The following is an 18,914-nucleotide window of genomic DNA, read 5'->3' on the forward strand; positions in this document are numbered from 1 at the left end:
CATGTTGTTTCAAACCTGTATGAATTTCTTTCTTCTGCTGAACTCAAAGGAAGATATTTAGAAGAATGTCAGTAACCAGACAGTTTCTGGTCTCATTGACTTCCATAGTATATTTTTTTCCTACTATGGAAGTCAATGGGACCCAAAAACTGTCTGGTTACTGACATTCTTCTAAATATCTTCCTTTGTGTTCAGCAGAAGAAAGAAATTCATACAGGTCTGAAACAACATGAGGGTGATGATGACAGAATTTTCATTTTAAAAGTGAACTTCTCCTTTAAGCACCATTTCTAACATTTGATAATAAATCAGAATATTATAAAGTTTTCTGAAGGATCACGTGACCCTAAATTCAGCTTTACATCACATAAATATAAAGTATAGTAAAATAGAAAACCATTATTTTAAATTTTAATAATATTTCACTATATTATTTTTCTGTATTTTTGATCAAATAAATCCAGGCTTGATGAGCATAAGAAACTTCTTTCAAAAACATTAAAAATAGTAATGTGTCCAAACTTATGTACTGTGTAAGTAAAAATATACTGCTTTTAAAATTAAATGTTGTATAAATAAAAAGGTTAGGAATCATATTTGTTTCAAGTGTTTTTTTATTGGGGGTGGGGGGCCTCCAACATGAATTTTGCCTAGGGCCTCCTAATGTCTAGAACCGGCCCTGCTCTCAGCGAGGACAGGTCAAACGCTTTGAAAACGCCCTCTCCTTGGAACGGCAACTATCGGTTTGTGTGGAGGTTTACAAGGGCTCAGTGTTTTCTCAGAAAGGATATAAGAAGTTTAATGAGCTTATTATTATGCACTCTTTTTTTCCCAGTTAATCTGCATATGACTATTTGCTGATATGACACGAGGTTAATTTAAGGCATCTGTGAAAGTAAGAGGGTTGGAGATTGCAACGATTAGATTCTCTACAACAAAAGCGGTAGCATATTTGTTAAACACAGTAAAGTACACAATAACAAAACAATACATTGATACTGAGAACTGGTGCAATTTAAGGACCCAGCAGAGCAAAGCTTTAACACATTCGGGATCCAAGGCTAAATAATGAAGATTCTCCGTAGAACATCCAGATTTTTCTACCATTTAACAAGAGGAAAACCCTAATTTTTACATTTTAATAAGCTTTAAAAAATATAACTTTTAACTTTTGAAACAATCTTCTCATAAATCCATTATAATAAAAATCACATTTAGCTGTGCCTTTAATATAGAAAGGCTCAACTCAGTCTTGTTCTGGGTTTCAAAATGTAAGTCATGTTCTGGATATGGGTCTCAGCTTATGTTCTCTGAAAGTCTCACAGTCTAGTTTAATATACCTAATTACCTCCAGCACTGGCGGGTACGGTATCTTGACCATTACAGACAATTCCACAGCTCTGAATGGCTACTTAGCCACTATACAAAGTATCTCATTGATTGAATGCTGCAATAAATTCAGTATCTTCTATTTTTCAGGTCCCTTGGACCGGCAGGTCTTGGCCTTGGTCTTAGGGGGTCTGGTATTGATCTCAGTCGACAGTGCAGAAAAAATGATACGGATAAAGCAAGCCACTTGACTTCATTGTAGAGTATAAACACTATGGGCCCTATTTTAACGATCTGAAACGCAAGTGTCAAAGCGCAAAGCGCAAGTAACTTTGTGGGCGGGTCTCGGCGCTGTTGCTATTTTCCCGGCGGGATAAATGACTCTTGCGCCAGGCGCAAATCTAAAATGGGTTGGTCTGAAGTAGCTTCATTATTCATAGGTGTGGTTTGGGCGTAACGTGAAATAAACCAATCAGAGCGTCATCTCACATTCCCTTTAAGAGCAGATGCGCTTTTTCCATAGCGGATTGCTATTGTAACGGCGGATTTGCCAGGCGCGCGCCAGGAGCGGTTCACTGCCAAGGAGAGCAACGCTCTCGTCACGGCCGTAAAAGAGAGAAGTTACATTGAAATGGAGAAACCCACCCAAATTAACTTCGGTTAAACAGGCGTATGATAATTTGGGTAAATGTGTAAGCTAGATGTATGCTTTTATAATAAATTATCTATCTATCTATCTATCTATCTATCTATCGTAATAATGTATGATTTGCAAAAATGAAAACTGCTGCTTTCTCTGTAGATGAGAGAATCAAAGTGTATGCGCGTTGTGCACACGCTACATTGATTATGGCCAAGCATGCGCCCTTAAAATAGCATATGAATAACATGGGCAACGCGCCACTGACTTTAAACTATTTTTTCCTGGTTAGTGGCGCAATTGTTTTCTAAACCTGCAAAATACCATGAGGGAACGATTGCGCCGGAACACGCCTCCTCTTTGCGCTGAAACCGCCCCCGGGAGCGCAAGTGTATTTCCTAACTTACCGACGTGCTTCTGTGGAGGGAAAAGTCCGCTTTGCGCGGGTGCAAAATAGGAATGATACATGCGTCGGTGTACAAAGTCACTTGCGCTGGGTGCAAGATAGGGCCCTATGGCTCTGTGGTGCATTTAGAACATTGTACTATTCGAGTACACAAAAAAAAAAAAAAAATTCAGGTAACCTAAAAATATGCTTTATGTGGTCACATCTAAATGAGCTTATGATTTAATATTTATCGGAATAGATCTGACTGCACTAGGTTACACTACCAAGTCATTTTTAAAGGTCAGATCAGTTTGAAATAGCTCCTTACGGTAACAAATGCCTATCTTTACAGAATATATTTGAGCTGCCAAACATAGCAACGTCTCCCTCAACCAGTGCAGTGAGTTTGGACAGGACTACCAGTAATAAGCTGTTCGATGGGAGTTTTCCGACATGTTGTTCTTTATTTTGCAACTAGTAATCATGACACCTTTTTTTTTTCACAGGAAGTGTGTGTATCTCACAGTCGGTGAAAATCCCCCGTGAGCCAAAACCAGGGGAGTTTGATAAGATAATTCAGAGACTGGGAGAAAATCCGAATGCGAGGGTTGTTATTATATTTGCAAATGAGGATGATATAAGGTGAGTGGATTCTGTTGTTTTTTAAATTAACAACTATCTTAAAGGATTATACTATTTTTCTTTTTCCAGGAATTATATAGTAGAAATTCTTTATTGTGGCTACGACGAAGCAGTTAAACTCATTTCTGCAATTAATTGGCTTCTGCAGAGTTAAAAAGTTAATAAAAGAAATACCAACATGTGTATTGTATTCTAATCTAACATTTGAAACACACAACAAGGACTCTGCATAGAGGTGAAAAACTAATTTCCCTGACCTCTATTATAACATGTTTAATTTTGCCCCATGGGAAGGTCTACAATGCCCCAGCAATGAGCACCTGGAGTACCTAATCAGAACTATTAGAACCCAGCTGTTCTCATGAAAATTGACAAAAAGCCTTCACTTAAATGTGCTATTAGACATCCATTGAATAATAATCGTTTTAATTTGAAGGAATAATTATGGTCCAACTTTTTCAATTTGTTGCTTGCTTGAGCGTTCAGGATGACTGTTTAATCATGCTTATCTAATTATTGTTTGTCAGCCATTGTCCTTGAGATCATAATGGTTTGTTTATCCATGTTCACATCGATGCACCTGTAATTCAGAAAGTATGTTTTTCCTAATGGAAAAAAAGAAACTTTATAGACAACATGATGAAATTAAAATGGACTCTTTGTATTTTTATACATGTTCTTGATTTTATTTTGCATGATATTCCAAAAATATCTTTCATTAGAATGTAACAACTTGATAACTTGCTTCAAGTTTCCTTTTTAGCTGGTGTCACCTCGGCCATGCAGATTGTTGATTAATATTAACCAATAACCAAATGGCTATTTAGGAATTGTATTAGGCTTTTGTTGTACAAGGGTTGGACAATGAAACTGAAATACTGACCAATATAGTGTTGGAGGTTTCATGCCTATATATGTGCGGCCTGGTGGCCGATCTTCATTGATTTTACATTCCATAAGCCCAGAGTGTGAAGGTTGAATTAGTTGAGCAATAGCCTAGCTGTACATAAAATATTGCAATCCACACAGCATAATGGATGACATATTAGAGCTCAAAAGAGGACAAATTGTTAGTGCACGTCTCACTGGCTTATCTGTAACCAGGACAGCAAGTCTCTGAGGTGTATCAAGACTTCTAGAGCTAATGTATCCAGAATAATGTCGACATACCACCACGTAGGACGAACCACAGTAACTGTCGACGCAAGAGAAAGCTGTCTGTCCAGGTACTAACCCAGGTTGTATCCAAAAAACATAAAACCACATCTGCCCAACTCAATGCAGAATTAAATGCGCATGCACCTCGACTCTCCATTTTCCACCAAAACTGTTCATCGGGAGCCCCACAGAGTCAATATTCATGGTTGGGATGCTTAGGCAAAACCTTTGGACTCTCATGCCAATGCCAAATGTTTCAATGGTGCCAACAGTGCAAATCTTGGGCTGTGGACAATGTGAAACATGTATTGTTCTCTGATGAGTCCACCTTCACTGTCTTTCCCACATCCATGGGAGTTCCTGTGTGGAGAAGCCCCAAAGAGCCTTAACACCCGGCTGTTGCTGTCCAGAGTGAAGCACCGGGTGGATCAGTGATGGTTTGGGCTGCTATATCATGGCATTTCTCTACTGTGCTTGATTGGCGCGTCCCTGCCAAGGACTAACAAACCATTCTGGAGGACCATGTGCACCTAATGGTCAAACATTGTACCCTAAAGGGGGTGCCATGTATCAGCATGATAATGCACCAATACACACAGAAAGACTTGTGACAGAATGGTTTGATGGTTATGAAAGTGAAGTTAAACATCTCCCATGGCCTGCACAGTCACCAGATCTAAATATTTTTGAGCCACTTTGGGGTATTTTGGAGGAGCAAATCAGAAAATGTTTCCCTCCATCAGCATCACATAGTGACCTGGCCACTGTTCTTCAAGAGGAATGGATCAAAATCCCTCTGGCCACTGTGAAGGACAATTCCCAAGACGAATTGATGCTGTATTGGCTGATAAAGGAAGCCCTACACCAGACTATTAAAGTATTGTGGTCTAAAACCAGGTGTTTCAGTTTCATTCTCCAACCCCTGTAGTTATTGCTTCATTTTGAAAGTAAAATGTGTTGGGAATGGCATCTCATGTTTAATGTAGGTAAATAAATAGCAGCAAGGGCATAGCCGGCAAAGATGTGGGCGAATTTAATTCAGTTATTAAAATGTTGATAAGTTACTAGCATATAAGCCCAGAAAATGTATTCCACGGCTTATGGAAAACTGCATGCGAAGATGTGTCTGTGTCTGTTTAAAAGACAGAAAATGATTTTGTGTGCACCGCCTGAAACATACTTTATTGAGCCATTATTATCTTGGGGAAATGCTTTTGCTGTCAGTTGTGCATGACTAATTTTGACATCAATTGCTACTGTGCCTGACGGAGAATGCTTAGAAATTTCTGCGCTGAGCAGTGTCAATACTGACCTTTCAATAACACATTGATTTGCAGTTACTGTAAATGGAGAATCACCAAAGCACCACAGAAAGTAGACAATAATTGCAAACAAGTAATTAGAGTTGATGTGACTCAGAGCCTGGTAGAAAAGCCTACTGTATATTCAACTTTTTACTGGCACTCATCTTTTAACAGACGGCTACTCCAGGCAGCAAAAAAAGCCAATCAGACGGGTCACTTCCTGTGGGTGGGGTCAGATAGCTGGGGCTCGAAAATATCGCCAGTGCTTCACCAGGAGGAAATGGCAGAGGGAGCTGTCACCATCTTACCCAAACGACAGTCCATCAGAGGCAAGTGACAGATTAAATCCTCCACTTGTCAGTGGTTGCTCTCATCCATTAGAGAGCAGTTCTGAACCAGAGCGTGTGCTTAATGTTTTATGACAACACATTAGCTACTTGTGATGCATTTAGTAATCATAACAAGTTATGATGCATGCATTGTGTTAAAGGAATAGTTCACTCAAAAACAAAAATTCCTTCAAATATGCAACTTACTTTCTTCAGTGGAACACAAAAAGAGGACTTTGAAATATCCTCATCCAGCACTTTTCCATACAAAAAAGTACCAGCAAGCTCTGAAAGAGCACTATAGAAGTGGTCAATCGACTTGTATGCTTTTATTCCAAGTCTTTTAAAGCCATTTTATGGTTTTGTGTGATCAACGGACCAAATTGTAAGTCGTAATTCACTGAAAAGCCTCCATTTAAATATGGTGCATTCTGATTAATTGTTAATGACATCATCAAGTATCTTGTGTGTAGGACTGAACAATATGGCAAAAAAATTATTATTATTATTATTTCAGAACAACACAATACCACATCATTTTATATTGATATTTATCACAATATTCTTTAACAAGGAAAGAAATGCATGTACACGTAACATTTTGTTTACATGCAAGTAAACTCCACAGAGTAAGCTAACTTTTAATATGGGGCCCATTAAATCCATAAACCATCCATTTCCCCCCAAATTCTGTGTTTTTTTTTTCTTGTTTTTTTTTTCTGTTATATGCTTCAAAACTAATTTATCATAAAAATTGTCTAATGACATGACTTCATAAAATTGTAACAATTTAATCAAGCTTTTAATCAAATGAAAATATACCAGTTAATTTACAACAAAATAACTGCTGTGGTAACTGCAGTATAAACTGCATGAAGATTGTTCAAAAAATGCCCCCTATGTGTTCCACAGAAAAATAGCAACTTATTTGTAATGACTTGAGGACGAGTAAATGATGATATCATTTTTGGGTGAACTTTTCATAGCAAAATAGAACATTCTCGGTGAGACAAAAATTACATGCAACATGCAAATGTTCCGTCAAATCATGTTGCTCTCTGAAGTTCATTGGCTGAGAGCTTTTGACTCTGACAGAGCGCATTAAAGTGACACAGATCTCATCGATCTACCCTCAGGCTTTGATCGCTACTTCACCAGCCGCACGCTCGAGAACAACCGGAGGAATATCTGGTTTGCAGAGTTCTGGGAGAACAATTTCAACTGCAAGCTCAGCCGCCATGCCTTGAAGAAGGGATCTGGCATTAAGAAATGCACAAGTAAGTATCTCTCCCTCTCCCTCTGGCAATACTCCATTTCACAGAGCTCCATAAAAGAGAGAAAGTGAGAAAAGGGAGAAGCCAAATCTATCGTAAAAGACTAGGCCTGCTTTTCTCAGATCGCCTGAAATGGGCCTTTGTTTACACCAGAGTCTGATTAGTCATACCACAGAAAAGCTGTTCTATGTCTGATGTTTTCTGATGCACAGCAGCAGCATCCCTACGCTAAGCACACAGAACCAATGCAATCCAGCCAATTGGAAAAGAGATGATGATCTTTAATTGATTCGAGCCTTCTCTCGGGGGAAGAGCCGCCCTTGGCGGCACCGTCAGTCATAAGTTCAGCCCTGGTCAGAGCCCGCACGTTTGGCTGTGGAGAAAGGTTGACTCCTAGCAACACATTTCAGGCTTCATCCAATCAGTGCAGGTTGCGATCTTACGAGGAGGGGTTTCCGCCGGCAGACCTTTTCGAGGGTGGTTACGGTAGCGCATCTAATTCTCAGCTTGTAGCCTACCGAGCATTACAGCGCTTACTGCACTGCACCAGTAAGCAGGGCAGGATATTAACCTCTCGGTTCAGTGTCGGTGCGGTGACCTCCTAGAGACGGCGGAAGCCAAATTATATGCGACTGTGGCAAAGGGGCTCACTGTAACATCTCAGCGCGCTAAATGTCACCGTGCATAATCCTTGTCAGTGGGCTCACTTGTAATGGCTGGCCTTTAGCGTGCTGCAAGAAGTATCTGGCCTGAAACAAAATCCATCGCTCCGCCACAACATAATAAATCACTTTTTCTTTATGCTAATTGCTGCACCCACAAGAAAATTCATCATTGTTACCTTACATTCTTGAATAGCCATTGGTGATTAAATGCCGTGCTTCTATTCACTTGATCAAAAAACATGGTATGTTGTTTTCTGTGTGCTTGAATGAGATGCAAAACATGCCACTGAGCACAACTTTTTCTTTCTTCTGTGGTAGTTTTGTGTTTGAATATATTTCTTGCATGGTTTTGCAACACCCAATGGTTCACATCTAAAAAAACGAGGCGTGTGAGTGTATTGCACATACTAAATGCTGAAATCAGGCTTGATTATTCATGTAAAGAACATGGCATTTGCCATGCACATTGTAGCAGATTTATAATGCCACGTGGGAAATGAAAATGGTGTTAAGACTGTTTGCACAGCTTTATTACTGTAGTTCAAGAAAACAACTTCATGGTGAAAGACAATGCAGCCTTAACTGGGTCGCATCCTCTAACAGCTTTGTCTCAAAGGGAGGATGTAATATTTGTCTGAAAGCACGGATTCAGAACCGGAGGCCACTACGGCTGTGGCTGGATAAACCTTTATCGTTCGCGTGGAGTCTCGAGTTAGCATAGCGACGGTCTCCAGGGTCTGGGTGTTTTCAGTGCTGTAATAACTGCTGATGGAGATTAACAGTCTAGATCTGCATGTATTTTCCATTAAGGTTTAGCTAGCATGGTTCCTAGCATGTCATGCATTCAGGACCTGTACTTTCCGTTAAAATTCTGAGTTTGATTTGCATAGTGTTATAAGCACAGTGAGGAGTTGTTGTTTTTTTTGTCATCTAGACAGACTACAGTGTAGCCTCAAATATAGCCTCAGAGGGACAATGCTAATGCATGAGTCAACAGGCACCCACAGATTTGCCTGAATTCCAGCTGACATTTTCGATAATGACTAATGTGATGGAGGATCTGTGAAACATATTTGGGGTATGAATCAAAGCTGATTCTATGACAACACTGTCTTTCATTCATTTTATTAGCTGTGAGCTGGGTTTTACATACACTATGCAAGGTATTATTTGCAGTATTTATTTATTTATTTGATGTTGAACTTCAGATTAAAGACCTATGAAACCGCATTTAGCTTATACCAATAATCAAGCAGCACAATACTATATATATACCATTTTTATGTTCTTTAAAGATGTATCTTATACTCACCAAGGCAGCATTTGTTTGATCAAAAAACAGTAATATTGTGTATTAATATTATAACAGTTAAAAAAAAATAATGTACAGCATCATTACTCCAATCGTCGGTGTCACATGATCCTTCAGAAATCCTTCTAATGTACATTTTCCATACTGTACATTCCTGTATGTTGTGATGATTAAAATCACTAATTGTACTGTTTTATTTTTGATTAGTCAAAATAGTATAATGTTGACAATTTAGATTATTGCCATAGCCTGAAAATAATTATTGCCTTTTCGTATGGGACACAATTTAAATATTGGTGCATCTCTAACTATAATATTTTTGTAAGCATATAATAAGTATTTAATGCATATTATATTTATCACTAACTGTTTTTGGTGATTATTATTATTAGTTGAATTCACCTTCTTTTTTTTATTTTGGTAAACATTGCAGATGTAATGATGGCCACAGGCACAGAGATGCAGCTTCAATTTAACCAGGCTGAGTGCTCACAAACGTGGCTCACTCACAGATAATTTCAAGTCATTTCAAGTTCACTTTGATTCGGACGTGCCTGAACATAGTGTTGACCAAATGATTGAGTTGTTTACTCTGTAATTAGTCAGGCCTGTTCCATCAGTTTGACCCGTTGATGTGGATTTGTGCACTGACGGTGTAATCAACCAATCACATCAATGTTTGCCAGTATATTGCCGTTCCCTCCTCACATTCGCTGTTGGAGCTTAGTGAGAACACATCGAGCTCAAGGGAAGTCCCCCGCTGAAACTTAATCCACTGATGTCACTGTTGGAGAGTGCTATACTTTAGAAAAACTAGTGATGAAGTCATTTGATGTCATATTTCTTATTTAAAGTGTTCCTTTTTTTGTAGAAAGGTTAATGGTTGAAGCAAAACACAAATGGCACAAATATATTTTTCACCTTGAGGCATAAGCCTGATTTTTGGCCTTTATTGACGTGCTGTCAGCTTGTTCAATGGCCCTAATTCATGAAACACGTGCAAGACCAATTTCTGTGTAAATCATTCGGAAAACTGTTGCTACACAAATTGTTCGTTTCATGTTTCACAAATGAGTCCCAATGTGCTATCTGACTGTGGTATAGTTTTGACATCAAGATCTGACCCCACAATCAAATGACTTTATTGGTTTATTGATTTAAAAAGCTTAAAATGGCATTTTTAGGGGTCAGTAAGATTTTTTTCAATACTTTCATTAAGAAAGGACAAATTAAATTGATCATTAAATTTTCCATACTCTATTTTTTTTTTTTTATGTTCTTTTGAACTTTCTATTTGTCAAATAATGGTTTCCACAAAAATTAAAGCAGCACAACTGTTTTTAACGTTGATGATAATAAGAAATGTTTATTTGCAGCAAATCAGCATATTATAATTATTTCTGAAGGATCATGTGACACTGAAGACCAGAGCAATGGATTGCTTCTTTCAAACCCATTAAAATGATCTTACCAACCCCACATTTTTGCATGGTAGTGTCTGTTAGATTTAGTACAAAATCACATGTATGCATCATGTTGAATTTAATTTAGATAATGCATTCGATAGCAAGTTAATGAGTGCAATGTATAGCATTGCTGTTTTATCAGAGAGAATGCAAAGCTTGAATATAAAGACTGTGTTGACCCCCACGCTTATCGAAGATCCAGCAGCCAGAGATAGAAGAGTGCTCTACATCAATGCTGCGATTTTCCAGCCCTCACAAAAGCCCTCTGGTTACTGTCGGATTAAAAGGCTGGATATCTCAGCGTTCAGCTCTCTCTGCCTCCCCTCCTCTCTACCTCCTTCCCATTCTCTATCTCTCGCTCTCTGTCTTTCTCTGTTTGTAGCACTCGGCTCTGCTTTTATCAGGGTTGAACATACAGGAAATTCTCCATGCAGGGAACAGCTTGTGATTATGGATTGCACATGTTGAGATGGATCTCTGTGATATCAGAGGATGGGAGGACAAACTTTAACTTGTTGACATCTGTTTGCTGTAGTTACATGATTTCACTGCTCTCTTGAGTAGGGGTGACGTGCAGCCTGACTTTTGAGTCCATTTTATAGCTTATACTCAGTGTTTTCGGTGGGGTAGTGACCCAAAAATAGTCAAATAATCATGTATTGATAGGATTGGAAAATAAATAAGCCTAGAAACGTATAAAAGACCAATGCATTTTTTTTTTACAATTTGGGTTCCATTTTGGTGCTCCACTTGGGTCCTAAAGCAGAAATGGTTGAGAACCACTAATCTAGTTGCTACAGGCTACTAAGCGGCTTAATGAAATTGCATAGCACCATTCTTATTCTTGGCAGTTTTTTGTGTGTAATATGCATCAGATAGTCAGTAATTATCTACATGCACATTGTCTGAAAGCTGAGTAGCATCGGACTGACTGATGCTGATAAATATATATTAGCCTGGGTATTGATTGTACACAAAATGCCTCATTTAACTAGTTTCAAAAGGTATAAATATTGGAGGGAAATGTTGCTGCTGGCAAAAAGGTTTAATTTGATCCATTTTTTTTTGTTTTTTGTTTTTGCCAAATGACCAGAAAAAGCAGTTCCAGTGTAAGCATCTCAATTAATTGTTACAGAATATATATGGTGTAGTGGCCCAAATATTTCCTACAAAATGGCCCTCAGAAAGTACCATTTCTAGTTTTTATAAATGTATGTATAGGGTTAAGCACTCAAATCAGATGCAGTCATTCAGGAATTATAAAATATTTTTTTATAAAAATTTTTTATAAGCTATAAAGTGGAAAGATTGGTAATGGATGCACTGCATTTAGAACTTCCCCATGATATTCCATGAGAAGTATATTTTTAACCAAAGCGAGGATTTCTTGTGGAATTGTGGCTTGTTCTAAATTGCATAAATTGCGTTCTCAGTTCAAAAAACGGACCAAACAATTATTTAAAATAAACATCAATGTATAATGCACACTTAGCTTGAAATGGAGTTGTTAGTTCTGGAGTCGAATGGACCATTGGTCCGCGGAAACATCTTTTGTCAGCTGTCTGGATCAGTTTGATCATTGGTATTCATGGATGTAAGCATGATGTTGCTGTAAATATGCACACAGATCTGCTGTATTGTGCAGCCCTGTGCCACTTAATTTCAAACACTTAAGCAGTGTTTAAGAAAATGGTGAGCAAATTCTTTCATCGGTCCGCTGCACAGCACTTACTGTGCAGCAATACTTTTCTTAATCAGAGTCTTTGTTTTATTTTCAGCAAAATTATCTAAACATTCTTAACACTATAAATTAAGTTAAATATGGTACTACCACCTGTCTGGATCGCAGTATGTATATGTAAATTGTATGCAGATGAGGCTCTGCATAATAAGCTTTTGTAAGCAATTTTCTGCTAATTTAGATTAGCAGGTCCAAGAGTTTGTGAGAATGGCTTTATGAATCTGAAAAACATATATGTGTGTGCAAAATTTGCCATTATAACACCACCTGTCCTGTAGAGGAAGCACAAAAACCTAGCACAGAAACTTAAAAATGTGTTACCCAAGTGAATCTCCTGAAGTTAACTACTAGTGAAGAATATATAACTTTTTTCCACCATACTGAGATGTATAGTGTTGGCAGGAAGCGAAACTAAGAAGAGTGGTCACTCCACAAACATTTGCACATTAATTGCTTTTTGAGCAAAGCAATATACAGCAAAGCTGTACCCGTGAACACAACCTCAGCACAAGCTCTATCATTATTTGCATCTCTCCTTCCTTGCAACTTACACTCAATGGGGATTGTAAGGCAAGTTTGGCCCTGTTTACACCTGGTATTAAGATGCGTTTTGGTCGATCGGATCACAAGTAGACGAGGGAGAGACATATCAGTTTACACCTGTATTTTAATCCATCTCTTTTGTTCACTTTCAACCACTTCTGTCCTGATTTCTTCGTGGAGAGTCTATGGGTGGGTAAATGTATAGTTTTTTTCAGATCTTTCGATCTAATGGGCAAAATAAGTCTGGAGATAACAGAAAAAACGGATGGAGAACAGCAGCTTTCGTTTCTGCTCTGTCAGCCGCAAGGCCGAAATATCAAGTGCGTGATAGAAATCAGGAATGGTGAGAGAACATTGTGCTTGGTACATTTTTCATCTTCAAACCAAACTTGGGTCTTCAGCCGACAAAGTTTAAAATCCCGTCTGGCTAGCATGCTTCCCATAATTTTTATGCATTAAGTCAGTAGGCGGGGAGTAGGCGGAGAGTAGGCGGAGAGTAGGCGGTCTTCTGTGGCTGTTCAAACACATTCGACCACATGAGCGTTTACACTACGAAAGCAATCCGGTCTAATGCGTTTTTGACTGGAAAGTGGTCGAAAGTGGACAAGCTCAAAATGTTTTAAAACTCATTTACATATGTATTTAGCTTCATCTTCTTGTGATCCGATCGACCAAAACGCTTCTTAATACCAGGTGCAAACAAGTGGTATATAAATGAATGAATTTGAATTAAATTGAAAATGTTTTCATGCTATGCTTCTAACATTAATAGTAGGTAGAAGTAAAATTCAAATTCAAATGTATTTTTAATTAAATTCTTTGCATTAAAGCAGCACTCAGTAGCTTCGGGATTTCTTCGCTGTATTCTCGCTTTTTGCTCGCAGGTTTCTCTCTAGAGCTCCCCCCACAGCTTCGGAATAGATATTTGACAACACTGTTGTAAAAACTCGTTGGTGATTCTCAGACACCAGAGGCTATAGATCAACGACATCAAAGCAGATGGGACATTCTTTAAAACGTCTTCTTCATTCGGGTTCGGACAGCGTGAGGGAGCGCAATAATGACATCATTTTAGCAGATTTATTTTGGCCGTAAAGCAATTGTTTACATCGCGAGACCTGATATCACGCGAGACTTCCTGACGCAGCGGCCGGCGGCCCGCCGGCTCAAAGTTGCAAGTGCGTATTTTCCACTCACGGGCACCAGGGGGGTGCGAAACGACCACCATTCAACCCGAAATAAGTAATATAACCATTCCAATGACTCCGAAGCTGTTCAGTTAAAGGGTTAGTTCACCCAAAAATGAAAATTCTGTCAGTAATTACTCACCCTCATGTTGTTCCAATCATGTAAGACTTTCGTTCATCTTCGGATCACAAATTAAGATATTTTTGATTAAATCTGAGAGCTATCTCACTCCTCCATAGGCTTCCAGAGGGACCGAAACTCGCCGGCCCAGAAAGTCAGTGAAGAAAATGTTGAAATAGTCCAAGTGACTACATTGGCTCTACATTAAGTTTATCATGCGACGACAATACTTTTTGTGCGAAAAAACAACAAAAATAACGACTTTATTCAACTATTAGTGTTCTTCAATGTGGGCCTCTGACGAGAGTTCACGGGAGCGCCACGACACATGCGCGAGAACTGAGATTACGGCGTTCTTCTTCTACTACTACTTGTTACTGGCTGCTCACTCCTTAGGAGTATTATCGCCATCTACTGTACAGGATGACGTCCCGACATTGCCGGGAGCGCAAAACGGTCTGTTTACAAGCAGCTGAAGACGCGCGCTGTATGTATAACTGTATTCGTAAATATGTCCGCAGATTTCGATGTAGATGAAGATTTGATTTTTTTTTTAACCAACCATACTTATTTGAACCAGAATACACAGACATTGAACTACAAGAGATGGAAGATGTTGCAACACAACCGCAGTCTGCTTCTGAAAGACAGAGAGCATTGGACAGCTGATGGTGTAAATGTAATCAGTGCCGAGCGATGCCTACTGAGGCCATCCTTAAAAATATTTTGGTTTGCCGTAACAGCCAAAAAAAAAAAAAAAAAGGGGTCGGTTGGTCGGTCTATATATAGCCTATATTCTTTCTTCTTTTTTTTTAAAGATTCAATGTAGAGTTTTGGTTCATTTAAGAGACGAGCGCGCGGGCGCCGGGTGTCCTGATTATATTGCCTGCATGCTACAATTAATACCGAAATTCACTTTAAAGAAAGGCTTTCTACAAAAAGCCTACAGTAGCCTACAGAGAAATTTAATGTCGGAGCGTCTTGCAGGTGAGCATGTGGGGGGAGAGATACGATTTTCGATCAATCATCAAATATTAGGCTATATTATTTTGCTTTTGTAAAACTGTATTCGTAATGTATGTAACTGTATGTCCCAATCGATGCAGCACACGCTCTCCTGTTCAGGCCATCCTTAAAAATAGTCTTGTTTGCCATAACCCGACCGACCCTGTCAATTTAGGACCAACCCATATAATTTTTTTACCCTTTTGGACTAAAAAAGTCCCCTTTGGTTTTTAAGTTGATAAAAAAACGACTTGCCGGTTGTAAACTTGCGTTAACTTGCGAAAGAATATAGGCTATATATAGACCGACCAACCGACCCCTTTTTTTTTTTTTTTTTGGCTGTTACGGCAAACCAAAATATTTTTAAGGATGGCCTCAGAAGGCATCGCTCGGCACTGATTACATTTACACCATCAGCTGTCCAATGCTCTCTGTCTTTCAGAAGCAGACTGCGGTTGTGTTGCAGCATCTTCCATCTCTTGTAGTTCAATGTCTGTGTATTCTGGTTCAAATAAGTATGGTTGGTTAAAAAAAAAATCAAATCTTCATCTACATCGAAATCTGCGGACATATTTACGAATACAGTTTTACATACAGCGCGCGTCTTCAGCTGCTTGTAAACAGACCGTTTTGCGCTCCCGGCAATGTCGGGACGTCATCCTGTACAGTAGATGGCGATAATACTCCTAAGGAGTGAGCAGCCAGTAACAAGTAGTAGTAGAAGAAGAACGCCGTAATCTCAGTTCTCGCGCATGTGTCGTGGCGCTCCCGTGAACTCTCGTCAGAGGCCCACATTGAAGAACACTAATAGTTGAATAAAGTCGTTATTTTTGTTGTTTTTTCGCACAAAAAGTATTGTCGTCGCATGATAAACTTAATGTAGAGCCACTGTAGTCACTTGGACTATTTCAACATTTTCTTCACTGACTTTCTGGGCCGGCGAGTTTCGGTCCCTCTGGAAGCCTATGGAGGAGTGAGATAGCTCTCAGATTTAATCAAAAATATCTTAATTTGTGATCCGAAGATGAACGAAAGTCTTACATGATTGGAACAACATGAGGGTGAGTAATTACTGACAGAATTTTCATTTTTGGGTGAACTAACCCTTTAAGGTAAAAAAAGTTACTTAGTTCACCTTTAAGTTGTTAGATTAAACTTAGTACAAAGTGGATATTTTAGATTTATCTTTAGTATAATGACATTTGTCATTATCAGGGATGGGCAGTATTTCAGATATTTTGTATTTTGAAGCCGTTGGAAAAAATCTAATTTAATTTGTATTTAAATACATTTAAAATGAGTATTTTTGTACAATTTCGTGCATCAACTAGTTTAGACAACCCCAACATTCATGCATGTGAGCTGCAATACAACTCAGCATTGGATCAGTGATTTTTCTGGAATAAGATGAGGATGTCATGATCAATTCTACAAAATAGTTCATTATTCCGATTTGCCTTAAAGCACAGACAAGTGGGAAAATAGCGATAGCCAATCAGTCTTGATCGGTTGCTGATTTTTATCAATTAGCTTGTCAAATGTGTTTAAAGCATTACTGCATATTAGGGCTGGGTGATATGACACTACATATCATAGCGATGATATAAAGTCTGAATCGATGGAACTTTTTCTAAATCATTTACATAGATAGGCCTATTTGTGGGGTGAGCAAATTTATCCGTGTAGCTTTTAGTGGGCAATTTAGGAATTATTGGAATGCTGGAGTGGAAAAAGAAGCAAATTATCCCAAAATTTTTTTTGAGCAGGTACATAACCAGCCAGTGTTCAAAACTATCTGCTTGCCGTAGCTCGATTCAAAACGGTAAGCTTGTAATAATGTTTTTAATTCCAGTGGTACTTGTGGATTTCCGCGGGAAATTCGACCATGTCTTTGCTCCATTACGTCATTTCTGTACACATAAACAAGGTGTCTCGGCTAGTAGGCTATATTGCGTGTGAGGATGTCGGGGGTGGAGATTTATAGCTGATCACAGCACTTGATATAATTAAACTTATCAATTTGATGGCGAATCCAGAAAGGTTCAAACGACAATCACCAGTGACAACTGTAGATTCACCCGTTGTAAAACGCAAAAGACTTCGGACTTCGGAGTGGCTACAGAAAAAAATAGACTGCAACCGGGCTCATGCGAAAACAAGGATAATATCGGAAGGGCATTAAATGTAGTTGTTGCTGATGTTGTTAACATTAACAATTTGAGAACAAAGTATAATTTGTACGGTTTGACGTGATATGATAAGCGATCGTTAGATTTAAGTAGCGCGATTTACCTCAATGCTTTTTTCCCCTTAGTTGGTCAGAACAAAAGCGGATGTCAGATTACATTTTCCAGTGAAAATTCTTATGTTGGTCATACTTCCCAAAAGTATAATCTGTGATTCCTAATGACAGAATCCACACCGGCGCGGTGACTGACAGCCGCACATTGGATTCATCCGCGCTGTGCCGTGCCGAGGCACAACCCACGTAAAGTTGATAATTCCGCAAATAACTGCAATTGCAGATTTCGAACAGAGATGGTGACAGAGGAAAAACTATGGACTGCAGCTTTAAAATGTTGGGTCATATCGCCCATCCATATTCTTTGCTAGATAGCAGAAAAGGTTCCCACAGTTTTACATACAGTATGAATTTTTTAATAGTGTTCACCTCAAGTAATAGATACAATAACATTGTAACCTGGTCAGAAATAAGTATATAAATGGCTGCTATTTTGCATAAGTTTAGTTGTAATTGCCAGCAAGAAAGAAAGATAGATAGAAAGAAAGAATGATAGCAGAGATGAGGTTAGGAATTAAAAGTCAATAGGCCTATGCAGTTTCTTCATTCACTGTGACCTATACTTGCACTGGATGGCCAATTTCACATGTATTTTGTGTTTTTTTTGTATTTGTATTTAAATACATTTTTTCCACACAGTATTTTGTATTTTTATTTAAAATACATTTCCATGTATTTATGCCCGTCTCGGGTCAGTATGCTATTTCAGTCATGACAACTCTCAGGATAGTGACATTTTGTTGATGTAAATGGAATGTACATGGGTTTGGTCGTGGGGGACTAGATCTACTACACTGCTGCAGTGCAAGTACGGCTTGCTTCTGCTAAATACTCAGAACATAAACTGAATAGAAACATGCTGCTGCTATACTAGAGAGAGGGAAGACCCCCTGTAGCAGATCTAGGCTGGTGGTGCTGGGAAGGCGGAGGGATAGAATAAGAATATGAGTCGTGGTTATAAAGGGAAGTAGTGCTGGAAACGTGAAATCAATTGACTGTGGAAGTTACAATAAAACAACCAATCAGAACGTGAATAAAGTTTCATGGCTGAACTATTCATTTGTACTAAAGCCAACGTAAATAATTGCAATATTTAGTCAATTATTTCATTTTGGAAATACTGTATAAATAATTTTATATTTTAATATTTTTTTCTCATACAACATAAATGGGTCTTAATAAATGGGATATATTTTGGGGTTCCTTGCAAGGTTATCATCATATTCAGGGAAATGTTTGAAAACCCCTGGATTGAGTAAAGTATTGTTGAGGTTTTAGTGAATTGCTAGCTTATTTTTAAGAAATAAATATATGGTTCCCATGTAGGGCTATTTCTAAAACAATGATAAGACACAAGACGCCCGTGTTTGTATTCAAAAAGTGTTAAGGGATGTCTCCCAGGGGCGATTCATTGGATTTGGATTGCCAAGCTTTAATAGAGAAATTTTAGATTCTTTGGTTCCCAACAAAACCTCCCTCAGGCGTGGTGGAGGAGACATCATATGTCT

The 18,914-nt window shown here is 38.6% G+C and overlaps 1 protein-coding gene across 2 annotated transcripts in view; it reads left to right on the forward strand.

Moving 5' to 3' along the window:
- grm4 (glutamate receptor, metabotropic 4) overlaps nucleotides 1-18,914 on the forward strand; it is a 183,895-nt gene that overhangs the window by 117,627 nt on the left and 47,354 nt on the right. For both annotated transcript variants that reach the window (XM_082189601.1, XM_082189600.1), the window contains exons 4-6: nucleotides 2,864-2,999; nucleotides 5,636-5,790; nucleotides 6,927-7,067. In XM_082189601.1, coding sequence (XP_082045727.1) covers nucleotides 2,864-2,999; nucleotides 5,636-5,790; nucleotides 6,927-7,067 — 432 coding nt within the window. The remainder of the gene's footprint in view (nucleotides 1-2,863; nucleotides 3,000-5,635; nucleotides 5,791-6,926; nucleotides 7,068-18,914) is intronic.

This window comes from Leuciscus leuciscus, assembly GCF_965113295.1.
Source record: "Leuciscus leuciscus genome assembly, chromosome: 14".
NCBI lineage: Eukaryota > Metazoa > Chordata > Actinopteri > Cypriniformes > Leuciscidae > Leuciscus > Leuciscus leuciscus.